The sequence below is a fragment of the Lemur catta genome, chromosome 3 (assembly GCF_020740605.2).
Source record: "Lemur catta isolate mLemCat1 chromosome 3, mLemCat1.pri, whole genome shotgun sequence".
Taxonomy (NCBI): domain Eukaryota; kingdom Metazoa; phylum Chordata; class Mammalia; order Primates; family Lemuridae; genus Lemur; species Lemur catta.
In genome coordinates this window covers 107,745,683-107,771,337 of record NC_059130.1, presented here as the reverse complement: position 1 = coordinate 107,771,337, position 25,655 = coordinate 107,745,683, and the positions used below count along the sequence as shown (strand labels likewise).

The 25,655-nt window shown below is 44.9% G+C and overlaps 1 protein-coding gene and 1 non-coding gene across 10 annotated transcripts; one reads left to right on the top strand and one right to left on the bottom strand.

Moving 5' to 3' along the window:
- Nucleotides 1–1,548: 1,548 nt before the first annotated feature.
- On the top strand, nt 1,549–23,841 carry PIGV (phosphatidylinositol glycan anchor biosynthesis class V). Of its 9 annotated transcripts, none has more exons than XM_045545851.1 (5): nt 1,549–1,621; nt 2,577–2,671; nt 4,410–4,549; nt 7,791–8,912; nt 10,290–11,108. In XM_045545851.1, exons 3-5 carry the CDS (start codon nt 4,472–4,474, stop codon nt 10,569–10,571), a joined length of 1,482 nt encoding a protein of 493 aa, XP_045401807.1. In that variant the 5' UTR covers nt 1,549–1,621; nt 2,577–2,671; nt 4,410–4,471; the 3' UTR covers nt 10,572–11,108. The 9 variants fall into 9 exon arrangements, with proteins under 9 accessions (XP_045401807.1, XP_045401812.1, XP_045401811.1 ...); XM_045545856.1 differs by lacking the exons at nt 1,549–1,621; nt 10,290–11,108 and adding exons at nt 17,714–17,889; nt 23,655–23,841 and having other exon boundaries at nt 1,628–2,671; XM_045545855.1 differs by lacking the exons at nt 1,549–1,621; nt 10,290–11,108 and adding exons at nt 17,714–17,889; nt 20,772–22,424 and having other exon boundaries at nt 1,628–2,671.
- Nucleotides 17,716–17,928, bottom strand: LOC123636086. The gene has a single exon (XR_006734313.1). It is a non-coding gene; the product is annotated as a small nucleolar RNA U3 (small nucleolar RNA).
- Nucleotides 23,842–25,655: the final 1,814 nt, after the last annotated feature.

Sequence of the window (25,655 nt, the reverse complement as noted above, 5' to 3'; positions counted from 1 at the left end):
GGAGGGGGTTGGGTAGCAGAGAAGGAAAGGAAGGAGAAATAGCAGGAAAGTAGAGCTGAAGATCTGGACAAAGTTCTACCTCCACAGGGTGAGAGTTGAGCTTTTAGAAAACATTCTGACTTGTCACAAGAGATCCCTGCCCTTTTACAAATAGATTTTTGAGGGAATCTGGTGGGGACAGGGGGAACCCTAGAATGTATATCTTTTTGCCCTGTGAATTTACAGAGCAAGGACAGTTCATTTTTCAGTTTGTCTTTGCAGAGTGCTGCCTGGAGCCTCACGGTGGACTTCTAGAGATTCAAGTCACAACCTCAGGCCCCAGTCACAAGTGTGCCCCTAGGCTTTGCCGTTTCACTCACAGGCTTCTGGCCTGAGAACAAGTTGTGAGTCACTGAAAATTCTGGGGGAAGAGCCTTCTAAACTCTATTTTCCCCCCTTTTCCAACACAGAACCAAATGTGATTTGTACTTTATTCACCTTACACGCAACAAATATCTGAGGGCAGTTTAGGTCTCAGGGTGTGAAATGTGTTATAAAGAATCAAAAGATACAGTTCCGGGTCCCCACAGAACTGATGTGGGCTAGTCTTTGCCTGGAGAGGTAGCAGCCATCTCTTTGTTCCCACCCACATTAGTAGCTGCTGCAGAAGATAAACCCCTTCCTCAGTCAGGGCTGTGGCCAGAGGCTAACCCAGACCCTGGCTTGGTTTGCAGGGCAGATAACTGAAACCACAGAAGGCTTTGGAATCCTGAGAAACAAGAAATCCACCAACGGAGAAGGATTTATTATCTGTTTCCTTTAAGGAAGGTGCAAAGTTGTTCTAACAGTTTCCGTTACAGGGGTACCAACTGGCCGCCCCCCACCCCCAACAGACGGTTTTGTTGAGTTTGCTTCTTTTTTTCTTCTTTTTTGGCCCCACTTCCTATAAGAGAAGCTGCTTGAGTGAGAGAGCTGAAAGGAGTCCTGGGGATATTCTGAGGTTTTCCTCACCATCCTCGCTAGCCACTGAGGTGGGGCTGAGGACTGAAGTGGGACAGAAGGTCCCTGGTAGCCAGGGGAGGGGAAAATCAGGGGGATCCCCTACTTTCTTCACACCCAGGACGCAGGGTGCCACTGCTGGCCACAGAAACCCCAAGAAGGCTTTTCTTTGACTATTCAGAGAACATCTGTTGTATGCCAGACCCAGTGCTAGGCCGTTGTTGCCTGACAGCAGAAAAAGCGCGGCTCTGGCTTCTGTGAAGAGGCCGCGCGCGGTTCAGCCCCCAACCACGAGAGTCTTGGCCCACACCGGGAACTCGGTGAACGTCTGGGGCATGGAACTGGGGCAAGAGCACCGACTCTGAGACCGCTGCCCCGGCGCGCTAACTGAAGGTGGGGGCAGGGGGCGGGGGTTGGAGGAGGGCGAAGTGCAAGAAAGAACTCTTCAGGTGTCACCAAACTGGGAAGGTGCTACGCGCCGAGGCGCGGAACCGCGGTTCCCGCCCCGCACGCCTGGAGTCAACATGGCCACCGCAGGGGGAGGCGGGGCGGCTCTGAGTCCGGGCAGGAGCGGGGCGGGGCCGCCGTCGGCGGAGCCAGCGCGCAGGCGCAGGCTGCACGGGTCCCGGATGGAGGAGCCGAGGTTCGGGCCTAGCCGGGGAGGTCGGGACCGGCAGGCGCGGAGGACCTGGCGGCAGCTTGGGAGCCCTGGCGTTCTTGGGGGAGGGAAGCTGTCAAACGGAGACTGAGAGAAATGAGGCGAAGGCCGCGAAGAAGCCGGGAGCCCCGCCCTTCCATCATAGCGGCCTCGGGCGCCGCCTCTTCCTTTTCAGCCTCCCACCCTCGCCGGCTTCCGGCGCTGTGGCCTGACCGGGCTGCGTAGGCTCCCTAGGGAGTAGCCCCCGGGCCGTGGCCTCTCTAGGGTGAGGGGTAGATGCCTGGTGCCCGGTGGGGACTGTGTCGGGACGGAGCCGGCCAGAACGGGCTTCAGACATGGCTGGGCTGTCAGACGGCGGCCCCTGGCTCGGGACGGCCCGTGAGGCCTTTAGCCCTGAGAACGCTGGGTCAGAGCGACTTAGCCAAAGCACAGAGAATGTTAGTCTTATTCAGAGGGTCCAGGGCTCCAATTCAGCAGGCTTTCCCAAATTCTCAGTTAGGGTCCACCTGCCCTAAGCATACCCAGCAAGAGCATGCTCTGTCATTGGAGGAAGTACTGGGCTAGGCATTGGGAGATCTGGGTCATAATCCTGGCCAGGGAAGAGTGCATACCCTTGGCCGGGATGCAGGCTGGTACCATGTTTCAGAAGCAAGAAACATGACACCCTCTTTAAGTAGCGTTGGGTGTGTCACTTGACCCTGGTGAGCCTCAGTGTCCACATCTATAAAATGGCGATGGTAATTATGCTGGCCTCACAGTGTCTAATGAGGTCTCTGGGGCTATTTATTTCATGGGAAAATAAGAGTGAAACTAGTTGATCTACAAGTGTCCTACCAGTTGAGAGTCTGTGATTTAGCAAATGGGTTGTTGGGAAGTGAGGCTGACAATTAGCTGAGAAGGAGAATTGACTAGCTTTGTTTTTACTTGGTTTACCTGTAAGCTAAGAGTGGGCTACAAATCTTCTGTGGTCGCTGAGGCTAGAGCTTGACTCTGGAGAAAGGAAAGGAAGAATGCAAGCCTGGTCAAGAGGCAGAGGTGGGTTAAATGCTTTTCTGTTCCCAACGTCTCTCTGCATGTGGGTGGGAAGCCAAGGAAGGGAAAAAGAGCGAATTCACCCTAGGGTAGGGAAGGATAGCTGTGTGAAGCTGGGTGTGCCTGTTTCCGTGATTTCTTTCGATTCAGCGAGTCATACTTTGGAAATGTTGGGTAGATTCACAAACTACCGCTGCTCTCTGGGGTTTTCAGAAGCTTGCCTTTGAACTGAATTTTCATGAGCGAACCGGTGTGAAGTTGGCGGCCCCTCCCTTCCTTCAGGCCCCCTGGAGATGGAGTAAGCAGCAGGCGCCCTCTTGTGCTGCGGAAGGAGTACTGTTGCTGTTGGCCAACCTTGCTCCCTTTCTGGGGAAATTTTATTTTCCTGTGGCTTCTGTGACTTTTGTTGTCTTGCTCTTAACATGGGAGGAATACATGTAAAGTTAGTGAACTGGTGATGGTGTATTCTGTCCCTGCCATTTCCGTTCATTCAGAACATAGGTTTAAGATGTGTATTTGTATGTTAGGCCCTAGGGATATAGTTGTGATATAAAGCGCTTGCCCTCACCAGCAACTTAAATAAGCACTAGCAATAAATACGACAGAGCAGAGGGCAATAAGAGCGTATTATGAAAGCATAGCACGTAGTCTAGTGAGGATCAGAGAAGAATTCCAGAAACAAGTGGTAACCAACCTAAAGGTTTGATGGGTATTAGCCAGATAAGAAAGAAGAGTTTTCCAGCCCTCCTTGTTAAATTTCTCAGTTTAAATATCTTTTTCTTGTAGTTCTTCGCCCCAGATTGATGAGCTGCCTCTGATGCTCTTGCTCTCCTTTTGGATTTCTCAGGCTGGTGTTTGAAAGTTCTGTAGGAGCCATTGCTACTTCTTTTAGCCCAAGGAATTGTAAAAAAAAAAAAAAAAAAAAAAAAAAAAAAAGTCTTAAAGTGCATTCTTTGCCTCAGAATGGCCTTGCAGTTGTTTATACATTGCTGCCATTCCTACAAAGAGATGGAAATAACAGTTTTCTCCATCCCTAGTAGTGGACTCTGTCTTCATCCTAAGTTTGTTTCAGCAATATGAGCTGGCTGAAGTCCTGCTGAGTGGTGGTTTTCTTTTCCTTTTCCACTTAATTTAACAGACCAGCTGAACACACATCAAAGAGCTAAGCTGGAGTGTGTAGTCATTATGGTCTTCCAGTATGGTTTTATGCCCCACTTTTGGGACTCTGGTTTGGGACCAGTTTATTATTCTGGGCAAGAGGAAAAGGGCACACACCAAATAATAGCAGCTACAACATAGATTTGTGTAGTACTTCACACTTTGGTCCATTTCACCATTGTGACAATTTTTTGAGACAGGCAAAAAAAAAGGTAGACTGATCTCGTTTTTTACGTAAAGAACTGAGGCTCAGAGGGACTAAAGAGAACTTGTAAGTGACAGAGTCAGAACTTGAACCCAGGTCTTTAGTGCACAGGAGCACTCAGCAGGCTGTTAAAGATTTTCTGTGAGCTTAGCTTTATTTCCAGCTTCATGCATATCTGTGTGGAAGTTTTCCGACAAGAATACAGGGCTTCAGAGTGACACCTAGTGAACCCTTCTGCCTTCAAGATTCTTTTCCCTCATCTGGGAAGTTAGGTGATTAAGTTTGCTATGGTAATGCTGAAGGGGGCGGTTCCTATGAAGAATTCCTTCAAGAATTTGCTTTCAACCCATGTATGACATTTTCTTCCTTGGGTTTTAGAGTTTAGAAACCTGAGGGAGCTCAGTCTTGGTAGCAACCCTTGAATTCCTGGTATTGAGAAGATGTGGCCCCTGGACCCATCCCGGAAGGAGGTGCTGAGGTTTGCAATCAGCTGCCGTGTCCTGACTCTGATGCTGCAGGTCAGTCTCTGATCCTTTGTCCTGAATGTGCCATTGCTACATGACTGGGCTAGGGTGTGCCCCTCCATGTGATTGGAGGGAACCATGGACTGAAAAGTGGTCAGGAATCTTAGAAACAGTGTATTAACCCCTTGTTTTACACATGAAGCAACAGAGGGCCAGGAAGGTTAAATGACTTTCCTAAAGCCACATAGCAAGATAGAGAAGGGCCAGAGTTAGACCCCATATTTCCTAATTCCTGAGCCAGTGGTTTTTCTAACAGACTGTGATGTTCTGTACCCATAGATACTTTTTACAGTGTGACAGCTCAAAGCATTGCCTTGGGCCCCGTTACCAGGGGACTGAGCACTGTGTCAGTCAGTTGAGTGGGACAGAGGTGGCACTGTGTAAATCCTGAGATCATCTGTGTGTACTCACTAATCAATAATGGCTCCTCTTCTCCCCCGGCACCTTCCCTTGCTGCCTCACCCACATACAACTCTTAATGCCTGTGACCTTTTACACCTCCCTTTGCCTCTCCAAGGCTGCCCTTGATACATATTTTATTAAAATTTCACATATATATGAATGATTTGGTGCCTAGCACAGTGCCTGGTGCTTAGTAGGTCCTCAGTGTATATGTTCGTAAATAAATGAATGTTGTTGAATGTATGGCAACATCCTAGGGATGTTATATTAACATAATTATGTGTGCCTTTTATCACAGCACCATTCCCTCTGAGGCTCATAGCTGGTTCCTTTGCAGAAACCTCCTTTCCTCTCTACTCCCCCACTATCTGAGGCATAGCAGGCTCTTTTGGGTTCCAGGATTAGTTAAACAAGTCCTCAACCTGGAGGCTAGGGCTGTTATCTGTGACTGTCACTCCTGTCCCATTTGTTTTCACTGTTTGAAGTAGCCTGATAAGGAAACTGACCAAAACGGGAAAGAGCCTTAAAAATGGGGCTGTGTTCCTGTTGCCAGGCTGGAGAGACTGAGTCAGTGATGGCTCAGTATTAGCTGAGTTATTAACAGAGCCAAAGGAGCAATACTGCAGATTGGTATCAGGAAGGTATCTGGCATAGGTATCTGGGATAGCCAGGGCAGCTGGGTTCTAATTCAGGTGGTGATTTTGGAAACAGTATGTTTCATCTCAGCAGTTCACTCACCAACCAAAAATTTTTGAAGTACCTATTGGTTCCAAGAACTGTGCTAGGTGGTAAAAAAGTCATGGTCTCTTTTTCCTTAAGTAGCTGACAATCTAAGGGGGCAAAAAGATATGTAACAATAAATGCAGTTTCATTATCCCTCCCTCCCCCATCCCCACTTTAATAAGCTCAAGTCCTCAGATTATATCCCTAGTTACTGTTCATTGTTGCTGTCATTTCTCTGTCAGTGACAGCTATTCCTTGAAGGTTTTAGCTCCTGGTTCACTTGTCACTTTTCCCAGCACTACTTCCTTTGTTTTTTTTTGGTGGTTTCAATATTAATGAAGATGATGCATGCAGTGCCCTGGTCTCTGACTTCCTTGTCCTGCTACTTTCTGGTGATCTTGTCCTCAGCACTCTCATAGTCATACCCTAAACCCCTAACCCCTGCCAAATAATCTCAATTTCATACATTCCATTCTTTGACTACTATCTCCTATCTTTCCAGCTCACCCTCTCTAGTACCTCAGCTCTAACGATTCTTCCACCCTGTCAGGATTTATAATCCATTGATCCTACCACTGTTTCACTGTGTCTCACCCACTGCATGGCTTCAACTCCCCTTCTTACCAAGCTGAGATTCCATGGTCCATCATGGTGGTCATCCCCATGTATATACACTCAACTCTCTTGCTCCCTTCTCCCTGTTTTAGTCATAAGACAAAAGCCTAACCTTTATTAAATCCAGTTCTCTGCCTACTCCTTGCCTGCATCTGCCCAGAGAAAAACACACAACTCTACTAACTAGTCTTTTCTAACTGAAGATCACTAACGCAAGTGAGTCCTTTGTGCTACCTAGCAATCTTAGTGTATTTTCCTAGACCAGTCACCCTCCCATTCTCAAAGTTTTCTGCACATCAGAATCACCTGGGGAAGCTTTAAAAGAAAATTCCAATGCCCAGGCTGTCCGCCATACCATTTAAATCATTAACTCTGAGGAAGGGACCCAGGCATCAGTACTTTTTGAAACCCCCTGCGTAATTCCAGTGCACAGTCTATTTGGAGAACCAGGGTCATAGATGACTTGTGTTACACATTTTCCTCAATACTCAATCTCAATTGATAACTTGCTTTCCTGAATGAAAACTCAGAAAAAAAGAAGGCATTAGAAGAGACTTTCCACATGCTCTCCCCATATTCATCTGTCTGCCTATGTCTGCATCTCTGTGCCTTCAGTACTGAAGGTTGGATGAACTGTCTGTCCTCTTCTCTAAGGTAGCTCCTCCATCTGTGTAGCAGACTCCATCCCCTTCTGCCTGCCCAGCAATCCTCGCCTGTCTCTCCTGCATATTCAGTGGTTTCCTTTTCACTGGACTATTTTTACTAGCATACAAAGCCTTATCTCCCACTTTTAAAAAATTGTCTCTTGACTCTACTTTGTTATTCACCTACTACCCAATTTCTCTGCTCTCCTTACAACAAAACTCAAAATCATTGTCTGTCTGTACTGTCTCCAATTGCCCTTCTCCCATTCTGTTGAACTCAGTCTAGGCAGGCTTCTCTTTCCTTCATTCCATTGAAATAGCTCTCATCAAAGTCACCAGTGACCTTCACATTGCTAAATCCAGTGGTCGGTTTTCAGTCCCCATCTTACTTGACCTATATTTAGCAGAGTTGATCACTCCTTTTCTTCACTTGATTCAAAGATACCATGCTCCTGGCTTTCTCCCTATCTCACTGACTGTGCCTTCTTTATCTTTATTGCTGGATCCTCATCCTCTTTCTAGCCTCTAAATGTTGACACTCAGACCTCGATCTCTTCTTTCCTCTGTCTGGACTTCCTCCCTAGGAGATCTCATTCAGTCTCCTTTAAATACCAACCCAGCCATGCACTTATAACTCCTAAATTTCTATTTCCTGTCCTGATCTCTCTTCTGACCCACAGACTCATAGCTCACTGCATAGTTGACTTCTAGAGTGTCCAGTTCAAACTTAGCTAGTATAAAACTGAACTCTTGATTCCCCCACAACAAGTATGTTCTTCCTCATTTTATTAAATGGCAATTCTTTTCTTCCAGTTACTCAACCAAAATCCTCATTTTTCTTTACCGCACAGGCCATCTTCAATGCCATCATCCCAGATCACCATGCCGAAGCCTTCTGTCCTCCTCGACTAGCCCCCTCAGGCTCTATGGACCAACTTGTGGAAGGTCTTCTAGGTGGCCTGTCTCGCTGGGATGCTGAACACTTCCTGTTCATTGCCGAGCACGGGTACCTGTATGAGCACAACTTTGCCTTCTTTCCTGGTTTCCCCTTGGCCCTGCTGGTGATGACTGAACTGCTAAGACCCTTGTGGTGGTTCTTGAGCTTCCGGAGTTGCCTGCTGATTTCAGTAGCATTGCTCAATTCCTTGTTCTCTGTGCTGGCCGCAGTCGCACTTCATGACCTAGGCTGTCTGGTTTTGCACTGTCCCCACCAGGCCTTTTACGCAGCACTGCTCTTCTGCCTCAGCCCTGCCAATGTCTTCCTGGCAGCTGGTTATTCAGAAGCTTTGTTTGCCCTCCTGACATTCAGTGCCATGGGGCAGCTGGAGAGGGGCCGAATCTGGACTAGTGGACTCCTCTTTGCCCTTGCCACTGGTGTGCGCTCCAATGGGCTGGTCAGTGTTGGCTTCCTCATGTATTCTCAGTGTCGAGGCTTTTTCTCTTCTCTTACGGTGCTGAATCCCCTGAGACAACTCTTGAAGCTGATGGCCTCTCTGTTTCTGTCAGTGCTTACACTTGGCCTTCCCTTTGCCCTTTTTCAGTATTACGCCTACACTCAATTCTGTCTGCCAGGCTCGGCTCACCCCATTCCTGAGCCCTTGGTACAGTTAGCTATGGAGAAGGGCTACCAGATTGCAGAGGGAAATGAGCCCCCTTGGTGCTCCTGGGACCTTCCACTAATATACAGCTATATCCAGGATGTCTACTGGAATGTTGGCTTTTTGAAATACTATGAGCTCAGGCAGATGCCCAATTTTCTGTTGGCCACACCAGTGGCTATACTGGTTGCCTGGGCAACATGGACATACGTGACCACCCACCCTTGGCTCTGCCTTACACTTGGGCTGCAAAGGAGCAAGAACAGTAAGACCTTAGAGAAGCCTGATCCTGGATTCCTCAGTCCTCAGGTGTTTGTGTACCTGGTCCATGCTGCAGTGTTGCTGCTGTTTGGAAGTTTGTGCATGCATGTTCAGGTGAGGTGGATTCCTGGCTGGGTAAGGATGTGAACACACTCAAAACCCCTTGGCCAAGGACAGGGAAGACAGCTAACTTCTCCCATTTGAGTAATCCGTACCTAATTTATTCATTCAGCAACTATTTGGGGGTGTTCTTTGTGCCAGACCCTGGGTTAGACCTGTGAGGATGGAACATGAGTAAGATAAAATTGTTGCCCTAGTGGGTTTCATGGTATAAATAGGGAGACAGGGATTCAACTGATAAAATTATAGTATAGTGGGATGGAAGGGGGGTTACTGTTTTGAGATGTTAAAAAAAAAAAAAAAAAAAGCTCAGCTAAAGTATTGTGGAAGCAGAAAGGAAAAAGTAGCTAACTCGCTGGAGGAGTTGAGAAAAGCATCATATTTAAGCTGGGTCCTGAAGAGTAAAAAGGGATTTGCCATACAAGAAGAGAGGGAGCATTCTAGGCAAATGGAAGGGCATGTGTGAAGACATGAGGGCTGTGAAAGGACCTGATTCAACTGAGATACAGGAATAAGCACAGAGGATATCTCTGGGAGCTTCCCCTAATATATAGTTATACCCACATTGGTTTCTTGAATATTGGCTTCTCAAGGTACTCTGAGCCCAGGCAGATGCCCAATTTTCTGAGGAGATACCTTTTCCAATATTTGAGGTAACAACAAAGAGGGATGGGAAGGGTTTGGTCTTACATCCGAATTTTTATTCTTAGCTCTGGCCACACTCCAGGAAGTCTTTTTTCCCCTTACCAACTTCTTCCTTAGCAGTTTGTGCCTCTTAGAGGTGTATATTGGCTGTGTGTAAAGTTCTCTGAGCTGTGTGGATAAGAGGCACAGGAGAAAGAGAAAGTAGCATTCTGTGTTTGTAGCTGGATTGGCTAGCAGTAGAGTGAGTGCCAGCAAAGCTTAGGGTCTCCAGGTTAGATGAGGGAGACCATTTGGAGACTGGGCTCTGGACTCCCCAAAGAGGGAGAATGTAGAACCATAAGATGACCTACCCCTTTCTGTCTGCTCTGCCACCCCCGTGGGGTAAGGGAACCATCTTAGGTTCCCAAATCAACAGCCCAGAGTTTAGAGTCCAAGCCTTAGACTAAAATTAGACCCCACAGAGTTTTAGTATTGATTGGCCCATTATTGTGGTAATTAGTCTTTAGCTATCTATGTTTATTTGTAACACAGAGGTTGCCTGGCTGGTGTCACACTTATCTTTATAAGATAGACCCTAAACTCTGCTGAATTTCTTTTCCAGCATAATACATTTCTAGTTGTGGGGGACCATAGTTCACTCAGCAGCAGAGAAGTCCCCAGCCTGGTCCAATCTGAGTCAGTGACACTCCAATAAATGTGTGGGTTTCCCCCCCTCATGATTTCTAGGTTCTCACCAGGTTTTTGGGCTCCTCCACTCCCGTTGTGTACTGGTTTCCAGCTCACTTGCTTCAGGATCAAGAGCCACTGTTGAGATCTCTAGAGACTGTGCCTTGGAAGCCTCCTGCAGGAGACTCCCTACCAGGACAAAAGGTCCCCAGAAATTCTATCATGGGACTTTTGTACAACTGGAAGACCTGTTCTCCAGTCACACGATACATTCTAGGCTACTTCCTGAGTTACTGGCTCCTGGGACTACTCCTGCATTGCAACTTCCTGCCTTGGACATGACTTGGAGTCTCCAGGGACAGGCTGGAAGCCAATTTTACTCAGGGATCTGAAAGTAAAAATACACACTGGGACTTCCTGCGCTGTCCTGTGATCATTACTGTGTCCATTAGAATCTCTCTTTGAAGGCTGGTCAGGAATGGGAGAAATGCGAGCCATAGAGAGCCCTTTCTGGTCCTGATTAGGGCAAATTTTAGAATAGTAACTATTTTTACTGTAAGTGAAGATTATCTTATTCCAAGTCTAAAGTACACCTGGATCTTTCTACTCAGTCAGTGAAGGGACAGTCTTAAACCTACCACTGACCCATGCATAAATTTAAATGTAAATTATTAAAAGCAAATTTCATCAAAGGCTTTAGCTGACAGGCTGGTGGCAGTCCCCACAAGATGGTGCAGGCCTCAACAGTGCAGTGGCAGTGGTAAAGTGGGACCATCTTTTCTAAATAGACATTGTTTCTAATGACTTTTTCGTGATTTGTGCGTTTATTTATATGAAAAATCTTACAAAGATATGCAAATTAAACTACTTTCAATTATACATGCAATGAATTACCTTTTTAAAAATAATACAAATCACTTGGGGAAAAAAAGTCAGGGTAAGAAGAATGTGCCAGGAGCAAGTCCCCAAACAGTCGTCTCAGTAAAACCCTGTGAACACCCTGTGTGACCTTGGGAGTGTTTTCAGAGCCTTAGTGACCTCCTCTGAAACTAGGGGAAATGCTGTTATTCTTCGAGGTGGTGGGTGGAGGTGGTGAACCATATAGTCTCCTGCAGATCCCTTTCAACGGTAAGATCTTTTTTTTTTTTTTTTTCTTTGAGACAGAGTCTCACTCTGTTGCCCGGGCTAGAGTGCCATGGCGTCAGCCTAGCTCACAGCAACCTCAAACTCCTGGGCTCAAGCAATCCTTCTGCCTCAGCCTCCTAAGTAGCTGGGACTACAGGCATGCGCCACCATGCCTGGCTAATTTTTTTCTATATATATTTTTAGATGTCCAGCTAATTTCTCTCTCTGTTTTTGGTAGAGACAGGGTCTTGCTCTTGCTCAGGCTGGTTCAACGGTAAGATCTTAAGAACTGCCCTAAACAACAGAATCATCCCAGTCTCAACACTTAGGGGGATGCTTAAACGTGATTTTAGGAAAAAATATCTCTAGTTCTCCTGTTTTCAGCAATTAGAAGAAACTCTTCCTCCACCCCGGGGTGCAGCTCTAAGGAGTAACTTACGTGATCTTTCCTTTGAATGAGGGAAAGCAGTGACACCTGGCAAATAAGGCTCCTTGCCCTGCCGTTCTCTGGCACCTGTGCTTGCTTGATTGCTAGACATGGGTCAGAGGAGCTGCCACAGTAGCATGGATTGGTAAATTGTCGGTAAGTCCAAGATTGAATGAAATGGTATTTGCCATGTGCTTCCTGGCCCCCGTTTGGTGTTGAGCCTGTCACTCTGATTGTAGTAAGATCATTGACCCCTGCTGAGCTATTTTTGCCTATTCCTTGAGCCAGAGTTCGGCTCTGTATCATCACCTCTCTTACTCCCGATTTGAGCCAAAAATTCCAATAAGCAGAAACTCTTCAAAACAGATGGGTAATCACAAGCAGCTTCTGGAGAGCCCTGAGAATTGGAATTTTGACACACTCCCTCCGACCGTGACAGAAAGCTAAACTTGCCAGCTGAAGGGAAGCTCCTGGCTGAGCCCCAGCACCCTCTGTTGGAGCTTCTGGTCAGCCTGGCCAATAAGCATTTCCCATCCATCGCCGCCGCCGCAGCGTTAGCACAGCTGAGAGAATTTGGTCCAGAGTCAAATGCTTCTGAAAATGTACACACAGATCGGGGCAGCCCTCTGCTTTCTGCCAAGACACCGAGTGCCCTTCTTGGCAAATGATGATCACCCCTGCCCTAGTGTCTCTCCAGCTGGCAGAAACTGTTCGCTCTCTCCTTGCCAACAGCTGCAAATCCAGGGACTTCCGCCCTGTGTACAGGAGGAGTTAGGGTCCTGTTTCAGCTCTTTATTGCTAAGGTAGGACTGTTGGGTTCTTTGCTCTTGGATTTTCCTCTTTGCCTCCTTTTGGGGGGTAATCAGGACTGATAATTCCCCTGCTGGAAGAGGTGACTCAAACCCCACAGGATAGGTGTAATTTCACTGCTCTGGCAGTCTCAACTTACCTCCACACTAGATCTCCTCGCGCCCAGAAACCCTACAACTGAGGACCCCAGCTAGGTGGATGCTCCTGGTACAGCCTGGGGACAGACACAGTGTTCTCTGTGGCCTTGGAGGGCTCTAGTTGCTGTTCTCTAAGGATCTAAGGAATGGGCTGATTTTATGGCCAACAGCTGTCCTTTTATCATCCTATTAACAGTCTTTAATAGTCTGGCAGAGGGACATGAACAGCCCAAGGCAGGAAGCTTCCTGTTTACCCTGAGGTCCAACAATGCCACGGCTGGGTGGGGTGTCTACAATTTCAGAGAAAAGTCATTTCCTTCTGAGACCCTGCTGAAACAGAAACCAGATGCCTCATGTACCTGGAAGTAGATGCTTTTTTGTTCTTTAATAAAGGTGGGAGGAGAGGGTGCATTTGACATGTCTTTAGCAGTCCCCCTGGAAAAAAATCACTTCTTGAACGGACCGTCTCTCTGTCATCTAAAAATGCAGTATGTGCAGGGTCAAGGGATTTGAAATTAATTGATTCTTTCAGCAATTGTTTATTAATGCCTATTTTAGGGGAATAAAGATGACTCAGCTATGCCTCCTGTCCTCAAATAACTGTCTAATAGAATTGCTAGCAGATACACAGAAACATTAATCAAGGTAGAAAGTGAGCAAATGTGGGGAGTTAAAGGACACTTAAACTTCTTGCTCTATATTTTGCTATTTGAACTTTTAATGATGAGGATGAATTAAAGTTTTACTTGTGCACTTAGAAAAAGGTGAGGTATAGAGCATGTCTTTTTTTTTTTTTTTTTTTTTTTGAGACAGAGTGTCACTTTGTTGCCCGGGCTAGAGTGAATGCCGTGGCGTCAGCCTAGCTCACAGCAACCTCAAACTCCTGGGCTTAAGCAATCCTACTGCCTCAGCCTCCCGAGTAGCTGGGACTACAGGCATGCGCCACCATGCCTGGCTAATTTTTTCTATATATATTTTTAGTTGTCCAGATAATTTATTTCTATTTTTAGTAGAGACGGGGGGGTCTCACTCAGGCTAGTCTCGAACTCCTGACCTTGAGCGATCCACCCGCCTCGGCCTCTCAGAGGACTAGGATTACAGGCGTGAGCCACCGCGCCTGGCCTAGAGCATGTCTTCTGTAAATTCACACAAGGTGGACATCCCTTCCAGCTTGTGATAGCTGAAAAGACTTGGTGGAGAAATGGCAGTTGAGCTGAACTTTGAAGGGTAGGTAGGATTTGAAAGTTAGGGGTAGAGAATGAATACAGAAGGCAGGAAATGGAACAGGGCAGGACAGGGAGAGCTCAGTGTGAGCGGAGCTGAGGTGTTATTATTGCCATCTAGGCCTTGAAATCAGCCCTCAACCCAGCTCTATTGTGTACAAGCTGAGTAAACTTGAGCTGGATACTGAATCTCTAAGCCTTAGTTTACTCATCTGTAAAATGTAGATAATACTGTCTACCTCATAGATATGAATAATAACATCTCATAGAGTAGTTCTGGGAATTAACTATTACCACATGAAAAGTATCTAGAACAGGCCAGGCCTGGTGGCTCATGCCTGTAATCCCAGCACTTTGGGAGGTTGAGTTAGGAGGATCGCTTGAGGTTGGGAGTTTGAGACCAGCCTGGGCAACATAGCAAGACCCTATCTCTACAAAATGTAAAAAAATTAGCCAGGCATGGTGGCACATGCTTGTAGTCCCAGCTTACTTGGTAGGCTGAGGCAGGAGGATCACCTAAGCTCAGGAGTTTGAGGTTGCTGTGAGCTATGATGACACCACTGCACTCTAGCCCGGGTGACAGAGCGAGAACCTGTCTCAAAAAATAAATAAATAAAAAGTGTCTAGAACAGTGCTAACAAAGGGATAGCTGCATTTTGGACATGTTGAATTTACGATGCCAGCAGCACTTGCATGTGCCAGGAAATGTGGAACTGGAGACGAGGAGAGGGATCAGGGAGCCATCCACACAGACGTGACAATTACAGCAGCCATGATTTGGTTGGGATTGTCAAAAGAAAGTAGAGACGGAGACGGAGAAGGAAGAGGGGCTGTAAGACTTTGGGCAAGGGGCTCAACCTCTCAAACCTGTTTTCTCATCTGTATAATGGGAGTGACAGCATCTACCACATAGAATATTTAGGAAGATAAAGCACTTAGCACAGTGCCTGGCATATAGTAAGAACTTCATGAATGGTAGCTATTTTATTATCATTAAAGTACCAGAAATAAGTCAGATTGTTAGGGGAAAAGAGAGTTTCAAAAAGAAAGAAATGGTTACCAGGGTCATATGCTATTAAGTTTAAGAAAAGAATAAGAGGCCGGGCACGATAGCTCATGCCTATAATCCCAGAACTTTGGGAGGCCAGAGCAGGAGGATCACTTGAGCCCAGGAGTTCAAGACCAGCCTGGGAAACATAGTGAGACCCCTTCTCTACAAACACAAAAAATTAAAAAATTAGCTGGGTGTGGTGGTGTGCTTCTGTATTCCCAGCTAATCGGGAGGCTGAGGCGGGTGGATCACTTGAGCCCAGAAATTTGAGGCTATAGTGACCTATAGTCAGGCCACTGTACTCCAGCCTGGGCAACAAAGCAAGACCCTGTCTCTAAAAAATAAATAAGTAAAAAGTTATAAAGCACATTCTTTAGACTTAAAAAAAATAAAAGGAAAGGATAAGAAAAGCTATTGAATTTAGGGCTTAGGGATATTATTCAAGGTAGGCTAACTGGTATACCAAACAATTCCCCAAACTCAGTGGCTTAATAATAAAAGTTCCTTTCTTGTTTATGGTAGTCTAGTGCAGGTTTGGGAAGGGAGACCTGTTGCACCCAGTCTTCTCCATTTTGTGACGCTGCCCTCTTCTGGGTCCTTAGAGTCATCTACTTTCAGAGCGGTTTTAAGGGGCCAGCCTAGAATAGACGTACATCATTTTCATTGTCTAGAACTTAGTTACATGGCCACATCTAACTGCAAAGGAGGTGGGAAGTAGGGTTCCCAGGTAAAATACAACATGCCCAGTTAACATTTGCATTTCAGGTAAACAACAAATAATTTTTTGATATAATTATCTTCCAAATATTGCATGGGGCATACTTCTACTAAGAATTTCTTCATTGTTTACTGGAATTCAAATGTAACTGGGCATCCTGTATTTTTATTTGCTAAATCTGGCAGCCCTACTGGGAAGTGAAGCCTGGCTGTGGGTTCAAGAAGAAGAGAACACAGATATTTGTATGTCACAGTCTTTCTGAGTCAAATACCTGTTTCTCCTCACAGAATACACTTATTCCTTCCCAAGGGAAATAGCCCCAAGTCTCATCTAGTCACTATATTCACCTCAAAGTCTCTTAATCAGCTTCAGATATGGTTCCTTATGGTGATTTATGAACTGAAAAACCAAGTTATCTGCACTTCACAAACATAGCCAATAAATACTGGTTGAGCCAGAAAAGGATAACGTCAGTATAAACTCCCATCCAGAAAAGGAAAGCATGGAAGAGGTTCAACAGCAACTGGTCCAAAGCAGGTCTGAACTCCCGCTGGCCAGGCATATCAAAGCCGCCTTCCCTGGGGCTGAGGAAATTTCCTTGATTAGACCCCGTCCATTGTTCTTCATCGGCTCCTGGATGTGCCTCAGGATGCTTTTCCTTGTGGACACCCTTCATGGCCACATCTGAGCTGGGCCTTGGGAAATATGACCTACTTCTTGGAGAATGCTCAGCTTTCATCAGCTGCTTCCTACTGGTGAAAGCATAGGGCCCTAAAGTCTCTACATGTGTGTGCATGTGGTAACATATACATAAAACTTGCCATTTTAACCATTTAAAAAATTGTGGTAAAATATACATAATGTAAAATTTACCATTTTAAAAGTTATTAACAGTTCTGTGGCTTAAGTACATTCACATTATTGTGCAACCATCACCACCATCCACCTCCAGAACTCTTTCATCTGATACTGAAACTCCATACCCCTTAAACAATAACTTCGGGGGGCGGGGAACAAAAAAAAACAAAAAACAAAAAACAATAACTTCACATTCCTCCTACTTTCTAACCCCTGGCAACCACCATTCAACTTTCTGTCTGTATCAATTTGGCTACTCTAGGTACCTCATATATATAAGTGGCATCATACAGTATTTGTCTTTTTGTGTCTGACTTATTTCACTTATGACGTAAGACATTATTTCATAATGTCTTCAAGGTTCATCCATATTGTAGCTTGTATCAGAATTTCCTTTCTTTTTAAGACTGAATATTATTCCATTGTACCACATCTTGTTTATCCATTTATCCATCAGTGAACACCTGGATAACTTCCACCTTGTGGCTATTATGAATAATGCTGTTATGAACATGGGTATACAAATATATGTTCAAATCCTTGATTTCCATTCTTTTGGATATATAGCCAGAAGTAGAATTGTTGAAGCATACGGCAATTCTGTAATTTAATGTTTTGAGGAACTACCATACTGTTTTCCACAGCAGTTGCACCATTTTACATTCCTACCAGCAATGCAAAAGGGTTCCAGTTTCTTTATATCCTCACAAACACTTGTTATTTTCTGTCATTTTTTAAAATAATAGCCACCGTATTGGCTATTATCAGTGTGAATTGGTACTTCATTTTGGTTTTAATTACATTTCCTTGATGATTAGTGGCATTGAACATGATTTCGTGTGCTTATTGGCCATTCGTGTATCTTTGGAGAAATGTCTCTTCAGGTCCTTTGCCCATTTTTGGGGTTTGTTTTTTTTTTTAAGCTCAACAGGGTCTAGTTTTTCTGTTGAGTTGTTGGAGTGTTTTATATATTTTGGATATTAACCCCTTATCAGATATATGATTTGCAAATATTTTCTCCCATTCTGTGGGTTGCCTTTTCACCCTGTTGATAGTGTCCTTTGATGCACAAAAGTTTTTAGTTTTGTTGAAGTTCAACTTACCTACTTTATTTTCTTCCTTTCTTTTTTAAAAGGAATCACTCAGACTGTGTCCTCTCCCTCTAACTCCCTGGAAGGGAGAGAACGATCATCAATGGCAAATGGCTGTTGTAGCCAAGCAACACCAAGAGCAGGCTTCATGCTCAGAAGAGAACACTGCGCCTCCTTCTGGTGGTTTCTGGTGCTCTATACATTCAGAGAAATTTCTCTAGTAAGAAACTGTAGAAATGATCCCTGAAAGTATAGTTTTAATTTATCTTCTTTTCTTTTGTTGCTTGTGCTTTTGGTGTCATATCCAAGAAATCATTGCCAAATCCAATTGTCACGAAATTATCTTCTAAGAGTTTTATTGTTTCAGCTCTTACATTTAGATCTTTGATCCATTTTGGGTTAATCTTTGTATATAATGTAAGGTAAGGGTGCAATTTTATTCTTTTCATGTGGATACCCAATTTTCCCAGCATCATTTGACTGAACTTTCCCCATTGAATGGTCTTGGCATCCTGGTCGAAAATTATTAGCTGTCATAGCCTGAGCTAGAGTGAGACCCCCTTCTGTACTGAAAATAGAAAAAATTGGCTAGGCGCAGTGGCTCACACCTATAATCCTAGCACTCTGGGAGGCCGAGGCAGGAGGATTGCTCAAGGTCAGGAGTTCGAGACCAGCCTGAGCAAGAGTGAGACCCCTGTCTCTACTAAAAAAATAGACAGAAATTAGCTGGACAACTAAAAATATATAGAAAAAATTAGCCGGGCATGGTGGCACATGCCTGTAGTCCCAGCTACTTGGGAGGCTGAGGCAGAAGGATTGCTTAAACCCAGGAGTTTGAGGTTGCTGTGAGCTAGGCTGATGCCACGGCACTCTAGCCAGGACAAAAGAGTGAGACTCAGTCTCCAAAAATAAAAAAAAATAAAAATAGAAAAAATTAGCCAGACAACTGAAAATAGAAAAAATTAGCTGGGCGTGGTGGCACACACCTGTAGGCTCAGCTACTCAGGAGGCTGAGGCAGGAAGCTTGCTTGAGCCCAGGAGTTTGAGGTTGCCATGAGCTAGGCTGATGCCATGGTACTCTAGCCTGGGCGACAGAGCAAGACTCTGTCTCAAAAAAAAAAAATTATTAGCTGTTAATATTTGACTATATATGCAAGGGTTTATTTCTGGACTCCATTTTATTCCATTGGCCTATATGTCTTTCTGTATGTCAGTACCACATTGTTTTGATTATTGTAGCTTTGTAGTAAATTCTGAAATCAGGAAGTGTGAGACTTCCAACTTTGTTCTTGTTCAAAATTGTTTTGGCTATTTGGGGTCCCATGGAGGAGTTGATGTTGCAGTTGGAGTCTGACAGCAGTCTGCTGGTAGAATTTCTTCCTTCTTTGGGGAGTTATTCTTTTTTCTATTAAGGCCTTCAACTGATTGGATGAGGCCCACCTTCATTATGGAGGATAATCTGTTTTTCAAAGTCTACTGATTTAAAGATTAATCTCATCTAAAACATTACAGAAACATCTTGAATAATGTTTGACCAAATATCTGGGTCAATATTCTGACAGTATTTATTTGCTTTATCACCTGCTTGCCTTACCCTTAATGGGTGGCCAAGTTGAAGCCATGTGAAATAATAAGTAGGAAGACCACACTGATAACTTGATGTTTGCTTTAGAGATGATCACATCTTTCAACTCATGTTGTTCAAGACCTTTTCTGTTTTACCTTGTGCTATGTGTTGTCCAGAAGTGGTCAGCTTTTCCAACCCTGAAAGGCCCATGATCTCTGGACTTTATATCCCTTCCATCTCTGCTTGAAAACCAGCTCATTTACCATTCAACTCAGCAATAAAAAAGAAAAGAAAAGAAAACCAGCTAATTCTCACCTAAGCTCACTTCTTTCTTGGACTACTTTATAAAGACGTCTGTGCTAGTTAATAAGTTATTGTCCCTCAGCTCCAAACCCACTCTTCTGTTCTCTCTCTCTTTTTGTAAACTTTTTTTTTTTTTTTTTTGAGACAGAGTCTCTGTTGCCCGGGCTAGAGTGTCATGCCATCAGCTTAGCTCACAGCAACCTCAAACTCCTGGGCTTAAGCAATCATTCTGCCTCAGCCTCCCAAGTAGCTGGGACTACAGGCATGTGCCACCATGCCTGGCTAATTTTTCTATATATATTTTTTTAGTTGTCCCGCTAATTTCTTTCTATTTTTAGTAGAGACAGGATCTCGCTCTTGCTCAGGCTAGTCTCAAACTCCTGAGCTCAAACGATCCGCCCACCTCGGCCTCCCGGAGTGCTAGGATTACAGGCATGAGCCACCGTGCCCGGCCCTCTCTCTCTCTTTTTTTTCTTTTTCTTTTCTTTCTTTCTTTTTTGTTTTTTGAGACAAGGTCTTGCTCTGTTGCCCAGGCTAGAGTGCAGTGGTGTGATCATAGCTCACTGTACACTCCATACCTGGTGCCCAGGCTCAAGGTTCAGAATAGCTGGGACTACATGCATGAGCCACCACACCAGGTTAATTTTTCTATTTTTAGTAGATATGGGGTCTTGCTATGTTGCCCAGGATGGTCTCGAACTCCTTTTCCCAAATGATCATCTGCCTTGGCCTCTCAAAGTGCTGGCATTACAGGAGTGAGCCACCACACCTGGCCCCACCCTTCTAGTTGCTATCATGAAATACTGGCTGGGGCTCCGCAAATCATATTTGTTTGGTCAGTAGGCTCTATGTTTGGCTCTGCCAATAAGGGCTACCAGAGGGAGATCATGAGGCCAGAGGAAGAAGAAGGGACTCTCTTGTTTGCTTCCTAGTCCAGTGGGGGTCACTCTAGAAACACTCCTTCACCCCGGCAGCAGCAGGGCCTGCCTGTAGCAGCACCTGAATCCACTTTGCAGTTTTTCCCAACAATTGCATTACCAGCTCCATTCTGTCCCACTCGAGATACCAGCACCAGCTGGGTAGTATACCTCCTCAGAGGTCTGGGTTCCTCCTCCAAGCTCAGAGACTAGATACCAGCATCATACTTAGAGGTCTCAGTTTCAGCTCTGCAGGGCCCCTCCTCTAAGTTTCTAAGTTTTAGTAATTCCAAACTCTTTCCTTTGTTCTCCTAGCCCTAGGAATTACAGGTGCTTCCTGCTGTTTGTTGCTGCCTCCGTGATATCTCAGAGTTTTCTTTTTGCCTCTACAGTTATCTAGTTAACAACTATATCTAGTTAACCATTTTAACCATTCTTTATATTAAATTCTGTCAATGACTGGTGTGGTTTCTGTCTCAATGACTGGGGTGGTTTCTGGACCCTAACTGATACAGAAATTGGTACTTGGAATGGTCCCAGGAAATAGACCCCAAAAGATGGGGTTAGGGAACTGGCTTGGTTGTGTCACTAGGTTTGAATGTTCTAAGCTCTTTGCCAATGAGAAATGTGATGCTACCAATCCATGGCATGCTGTGGAATCATAGTTAATTAAATTATCACCTGTGGCTATTTGTGATAAAGTGCCAACTAAAGCAAGTGCCAAGTAAAGCAAGTGCCTTGGGGGCCCAACTGGTTGTCACACTTGACTGTTATGGCAGTGATAATAATCATGGGGACTACAGTATGGGACAGATTCTTCCAATTGCATCACAATCCTTGCAGAAAGAAAATGACAAGCTCAAGTCTTTAAACTCTCAGCTTAAGTCGTGGTCAGAGAACTGTAGAGCTTCTATGATAGCCATAAAAGAATCTCTCATTTCTTATAGCTACCAGACTGATTTGCTACAAATAAAACACAAAAATTGTGCATGCTGGAGAATTACATCATCAAATTCACAGTTTAAGTCTTTCCTGTGATTGGGAAGGAAATAGGACCCTAAAACTTGGTATGGGGCCATCTTATTTGACTCAGACAAATCTGAAAATCTTAGATTCTCATTTCTCTCTGAGCTTCCCTTGCCAGTGGAAGGATCTTATTCACTTGTGTCTGAGGAGACCAGCCTTCCCTTGCTTGCAAGCTCTGTAATAACCTCTCCTGGAGCAGAAGATACACCTTGCATAGACAGGCCATTCTCCTGAAGGTCCACCAAAACCACCCCTTGTTGCCTCAAGACCCATAACTAGGATCAAACCTCAGCATTCTCCAAGGGGGCAAGTACAAAATCTGACTCAGAAGGAAATAACTTATACACCAAAATAATTACAAGATTTTGCTGACATATAGACAGAAATCTGGGGAATACATGAGGGAGTGGATTCTTGTGAGGATGAAATACAGCACTAGACTGAGCCATGTTCATTGCTGTCTATGCACTTGTCAGGGATTCTGAATTTAAAGTGTTACCTCACGCAGCTACAAGTGGCTGTAATGGTTTACTCAGTTGGTTGACTAAAAATTTGACTTAGTGGTACCCATGTTTAACAAGGTTGAAATGTGAGAAATTTACTGGAATGATGGAGAGGATGAAATTCAAAGGAATGCTGTAACAGATTTATCATATGTGACCTAAACAGCCTATTTGTCCCCCATGAGGGTCCAGAGGACACTCTGTTCACTGCAGCATTGAGAAATATATTGGGGAAGGGAGCATCTGCACCCTTGAAAAGCTCTGTGGGGACTCTCCTCTGTAATTCAGGAGCAGTGGCTAGAGATTCTGCCAGTGAGATAGGCTCCCTAATTTCAGTAGAGATGACAGGATCTCAGCATATCAGAGCCAAGTAGTAGTGCTTAACTGACAAAGACAAGGTGAGTACATTGGCCATCAAGAGCAATAGAGTCTCTCTCTCTCTCTCTCTCTCTATATATATATATATACATATTATATATATATAAATTTTAAATGGTATCAATGGATCTTGCTCTTGCTCAGGCTGGTCTCGAAATCCTGACCTCAAGCAATCCTCCTGCCTCAGCATCCCAGAGTGTTAGGATTACAGACGTGAGCCACCACACCTGGCCAAAAGCAACAGAGTCTTTTTTTTTCCTTTTAAATATTTTATTTTTCTTTCTCTTTTTTTCTTTTCCTTTTTGAGACAGAGTCTTGCTCTGTCACCTGGGCTAGAGTGCTGTGGTGTCAGCCTACCTCAAAGCAACCTCAAATTCCTGGGCTCAAGCGATCCTCCTGCCTCAGCTTTCCAAGTAGCTGAGACTACAGGCATGTACACACCCAGCTAATTTTTTCTATTTTTAGTAAAGATGGGATGTTGCTCTTGCTCAGGCTGGCCTCGAACTCCTGACTTTAAGCGATCCTCCTGCCTCAGCCTCCCACAGTGCTAGGATTACAGGTGTGAACCACTGTGCCCAACGAGCAGTAGAGTCTTGTGGTCGAGAAGTCTAGTGGCGAAAAATACGATGTGAGTCACCACAATGGAGAGTCACAGCCTCTCATCCAGTTTCCAGACCTAAGTCAGTGAACAGACCTAAAGCCCCTTGATTGAAAGGGAGGCCAACTCCTCTTAAGAAAGAACCCTGCAACGATGCCAAAATATATATGGTAAATTTTCCTTCAGTTTTTCCTCATAGACACCTGTGACTCTCTACAGAAGCAACTGTGCAGTGGGGAAAAGGAAATATCCAGACATTTAGGGGATTACTAAACATTGGCTCTGGATTGATGCTAATTCCTTGGGACTCAAAATGCTACTATGGCCTACCAGTCAAAGTAGGAGATCTTGGTGCCTCTCTGAACACACCCTGGGGTTATTTCCCCAGTTCCTGAATTTATAATTGGAATGGACATATTTAGCAATTAACATGGGTATGGGTCTCTGACTGTAGAGTAAGGGCCATTATAATAGGAAAGGCCAAGTGGATGCCCCTAGAGATTCCCCTTTCTATGAGGGTAGCAACTGAGAAGTAAACTGCATACCTGGGTGTTATGGACTGAATTGTGTCCCCCCCACCAAATTCATATATTGAAGCCCTAACTCTCCAATGTGACTGTATCTGGAGACAGGGCCTTACAGGAGGCAATTAAAGTTAAATGGGGTCCTAAGGGTGGTACTCTAATGCAATAGGGCTAGGATCCTTACAAGAAGAAGAAACACCAGGAGTGTGCGTACACAGAAAGAAAAGACCCTGTGAGGACACGGCAAGAAGGTGGTCATCTGCAAGCCAGAGAGAAGCCTCACCATAAACCAACCCTTGATCTCGGACTTCCAGCCTCCAGAACTGTGAGAAAATAAATTTCTGTTGTTCAAGTCACAGTCTGTGGTATTCTGTTCTGGCAGCCCTAGCTGACTAATTCATTGGGGAAGTTGCAGATATTAGTGTCATCATCAAAGACTTGAAAGATGCGAAGGTGGTGCAACGTATCACTTTCCTATTTAACTCACATTTGGCCTGTAAATAAGGCAACTGGATCTTGGGGAATGACCGTAAAGTACCACAAATTTAATCAGGCAATGGCTGCAATTACAGCTGCTGTTCTAGTTGTAGGTAGTGCTCCTGGAATTTGCTATTCAGCTGTTGACCTGGCAAATAACTTTTTTCCTCTTTATTTGTAAGAAACGGGCCGGGCGCGGTGGCTCACGCCTGTAATCCTAGCTCTGGGAGGCCGAGGCGGGTGGATCGCTCAAGGTCAGGAGTTCGAGACCAGCCTGAGCAAGAGTGAGACCCCGTCTCTACTAAAAATAGAAAGAAATTATCTGGCCAACTAAAAAATATATATACAAAAAAATTAGCCGGGCATGGTGGCTCATGCCTGTAGTCCCAGCTACTAGGGAGGCTGAGGCAGTAGGATCGCTTAAGCCCAGGAGTCTGAGGTTGCTGTGAGCTAGGCTGATGCCACGGCACTCACTCTAGCCCGGGCAACAAAGTGACACTCTGTCTCAAAAAAAAAAAAAAAAAAAAAAAAAAGAAACACCAGAAGCAGTTTGCTTTTACCTGATAGGGCTCAAGGTACTCCTGCACAGTCTTGTCTCAGGGTCATCAACTCTTTGGTTCTCTGCCACAATGTCATCTACAGAGATCTTGATTATTTTGAGATTGCATATAACACAACATCACTACACTGATGACATTATGCTGATTGGGTCTGGCAAGCCAAAAGTAGCAAGCACTTCAGATGCCTTAGTAAAACATGCAAAATAAAAGGTGGAAGATAAACACAAAAATTCATGGGCCTGCTACTTCAGAGAGGTATTTGGGGTTCCCAGTTTCTATAAATCCAGGCTGTAGTACAAGCTGCTCTTCACTCGGACCTTATGAGCCAGCAGATCCAATGATACACCAGGTGTTTATGTCAAATAGGGATGTTGTCTGGGGCCCCTGGCAGGCACCAACAGGTGAATCACAGTGTTAACCTCTAGGATTATGGAGTAAATACACACCCTTTTCTGCAGATAACTATTCTTTTTTTGCTTGCTTCTAGGCCCTGGTAGAGGTTGAAAGCCATTAACCATGAGGTATTAAGTCACCGTGTGACCTGAGCCTCCCATTATGAGTTAGGTGACATTCTACCCACCAGACCATGAGGTTGGACATGCACAGCAGCAAATCTATCTCCAGGTGCAAATGGTATATAAGAAATGAGGCTTTCATCTGTAAAATGGGTATATATTTTTTTTAAAAAGGAAAGAAAGAAATGAGGCTCAAGCCAGTCTGGAAGGCATGAGCAGGTAATTTTCCTTTGACCCCAGCTCCTGCTGCACTGCCTTCTCATGGGGAGTTCCTTATGACCAAGGAGGAGAAAACTACAGCCTGGTTTACAGATGGTTCTGCACAATCTGTTGGCACCACACGATGGTGGATGCATCCACCGTCTCCACTCGGAGGTGGCCCCGAAGGACAGTGGTATACTCCCATTTAAGATTCAAATCCTAGCCGGGCGCGGTGGCTCATGCCTGTAATCCTAGCACTCTGGGAGGCCGAGGTGGACGGATCGTTTGAGCTCAGGAGTTCGAGACCAGCCTGAGCAAGAGCAAGACCCCATCTCTACTGAAAAAAAAAAAAAAAAGAAAAGAAATTAGCTGGACATCTAAAAATATATACAAAAAATTAGCCGGGCATGGTGGCAC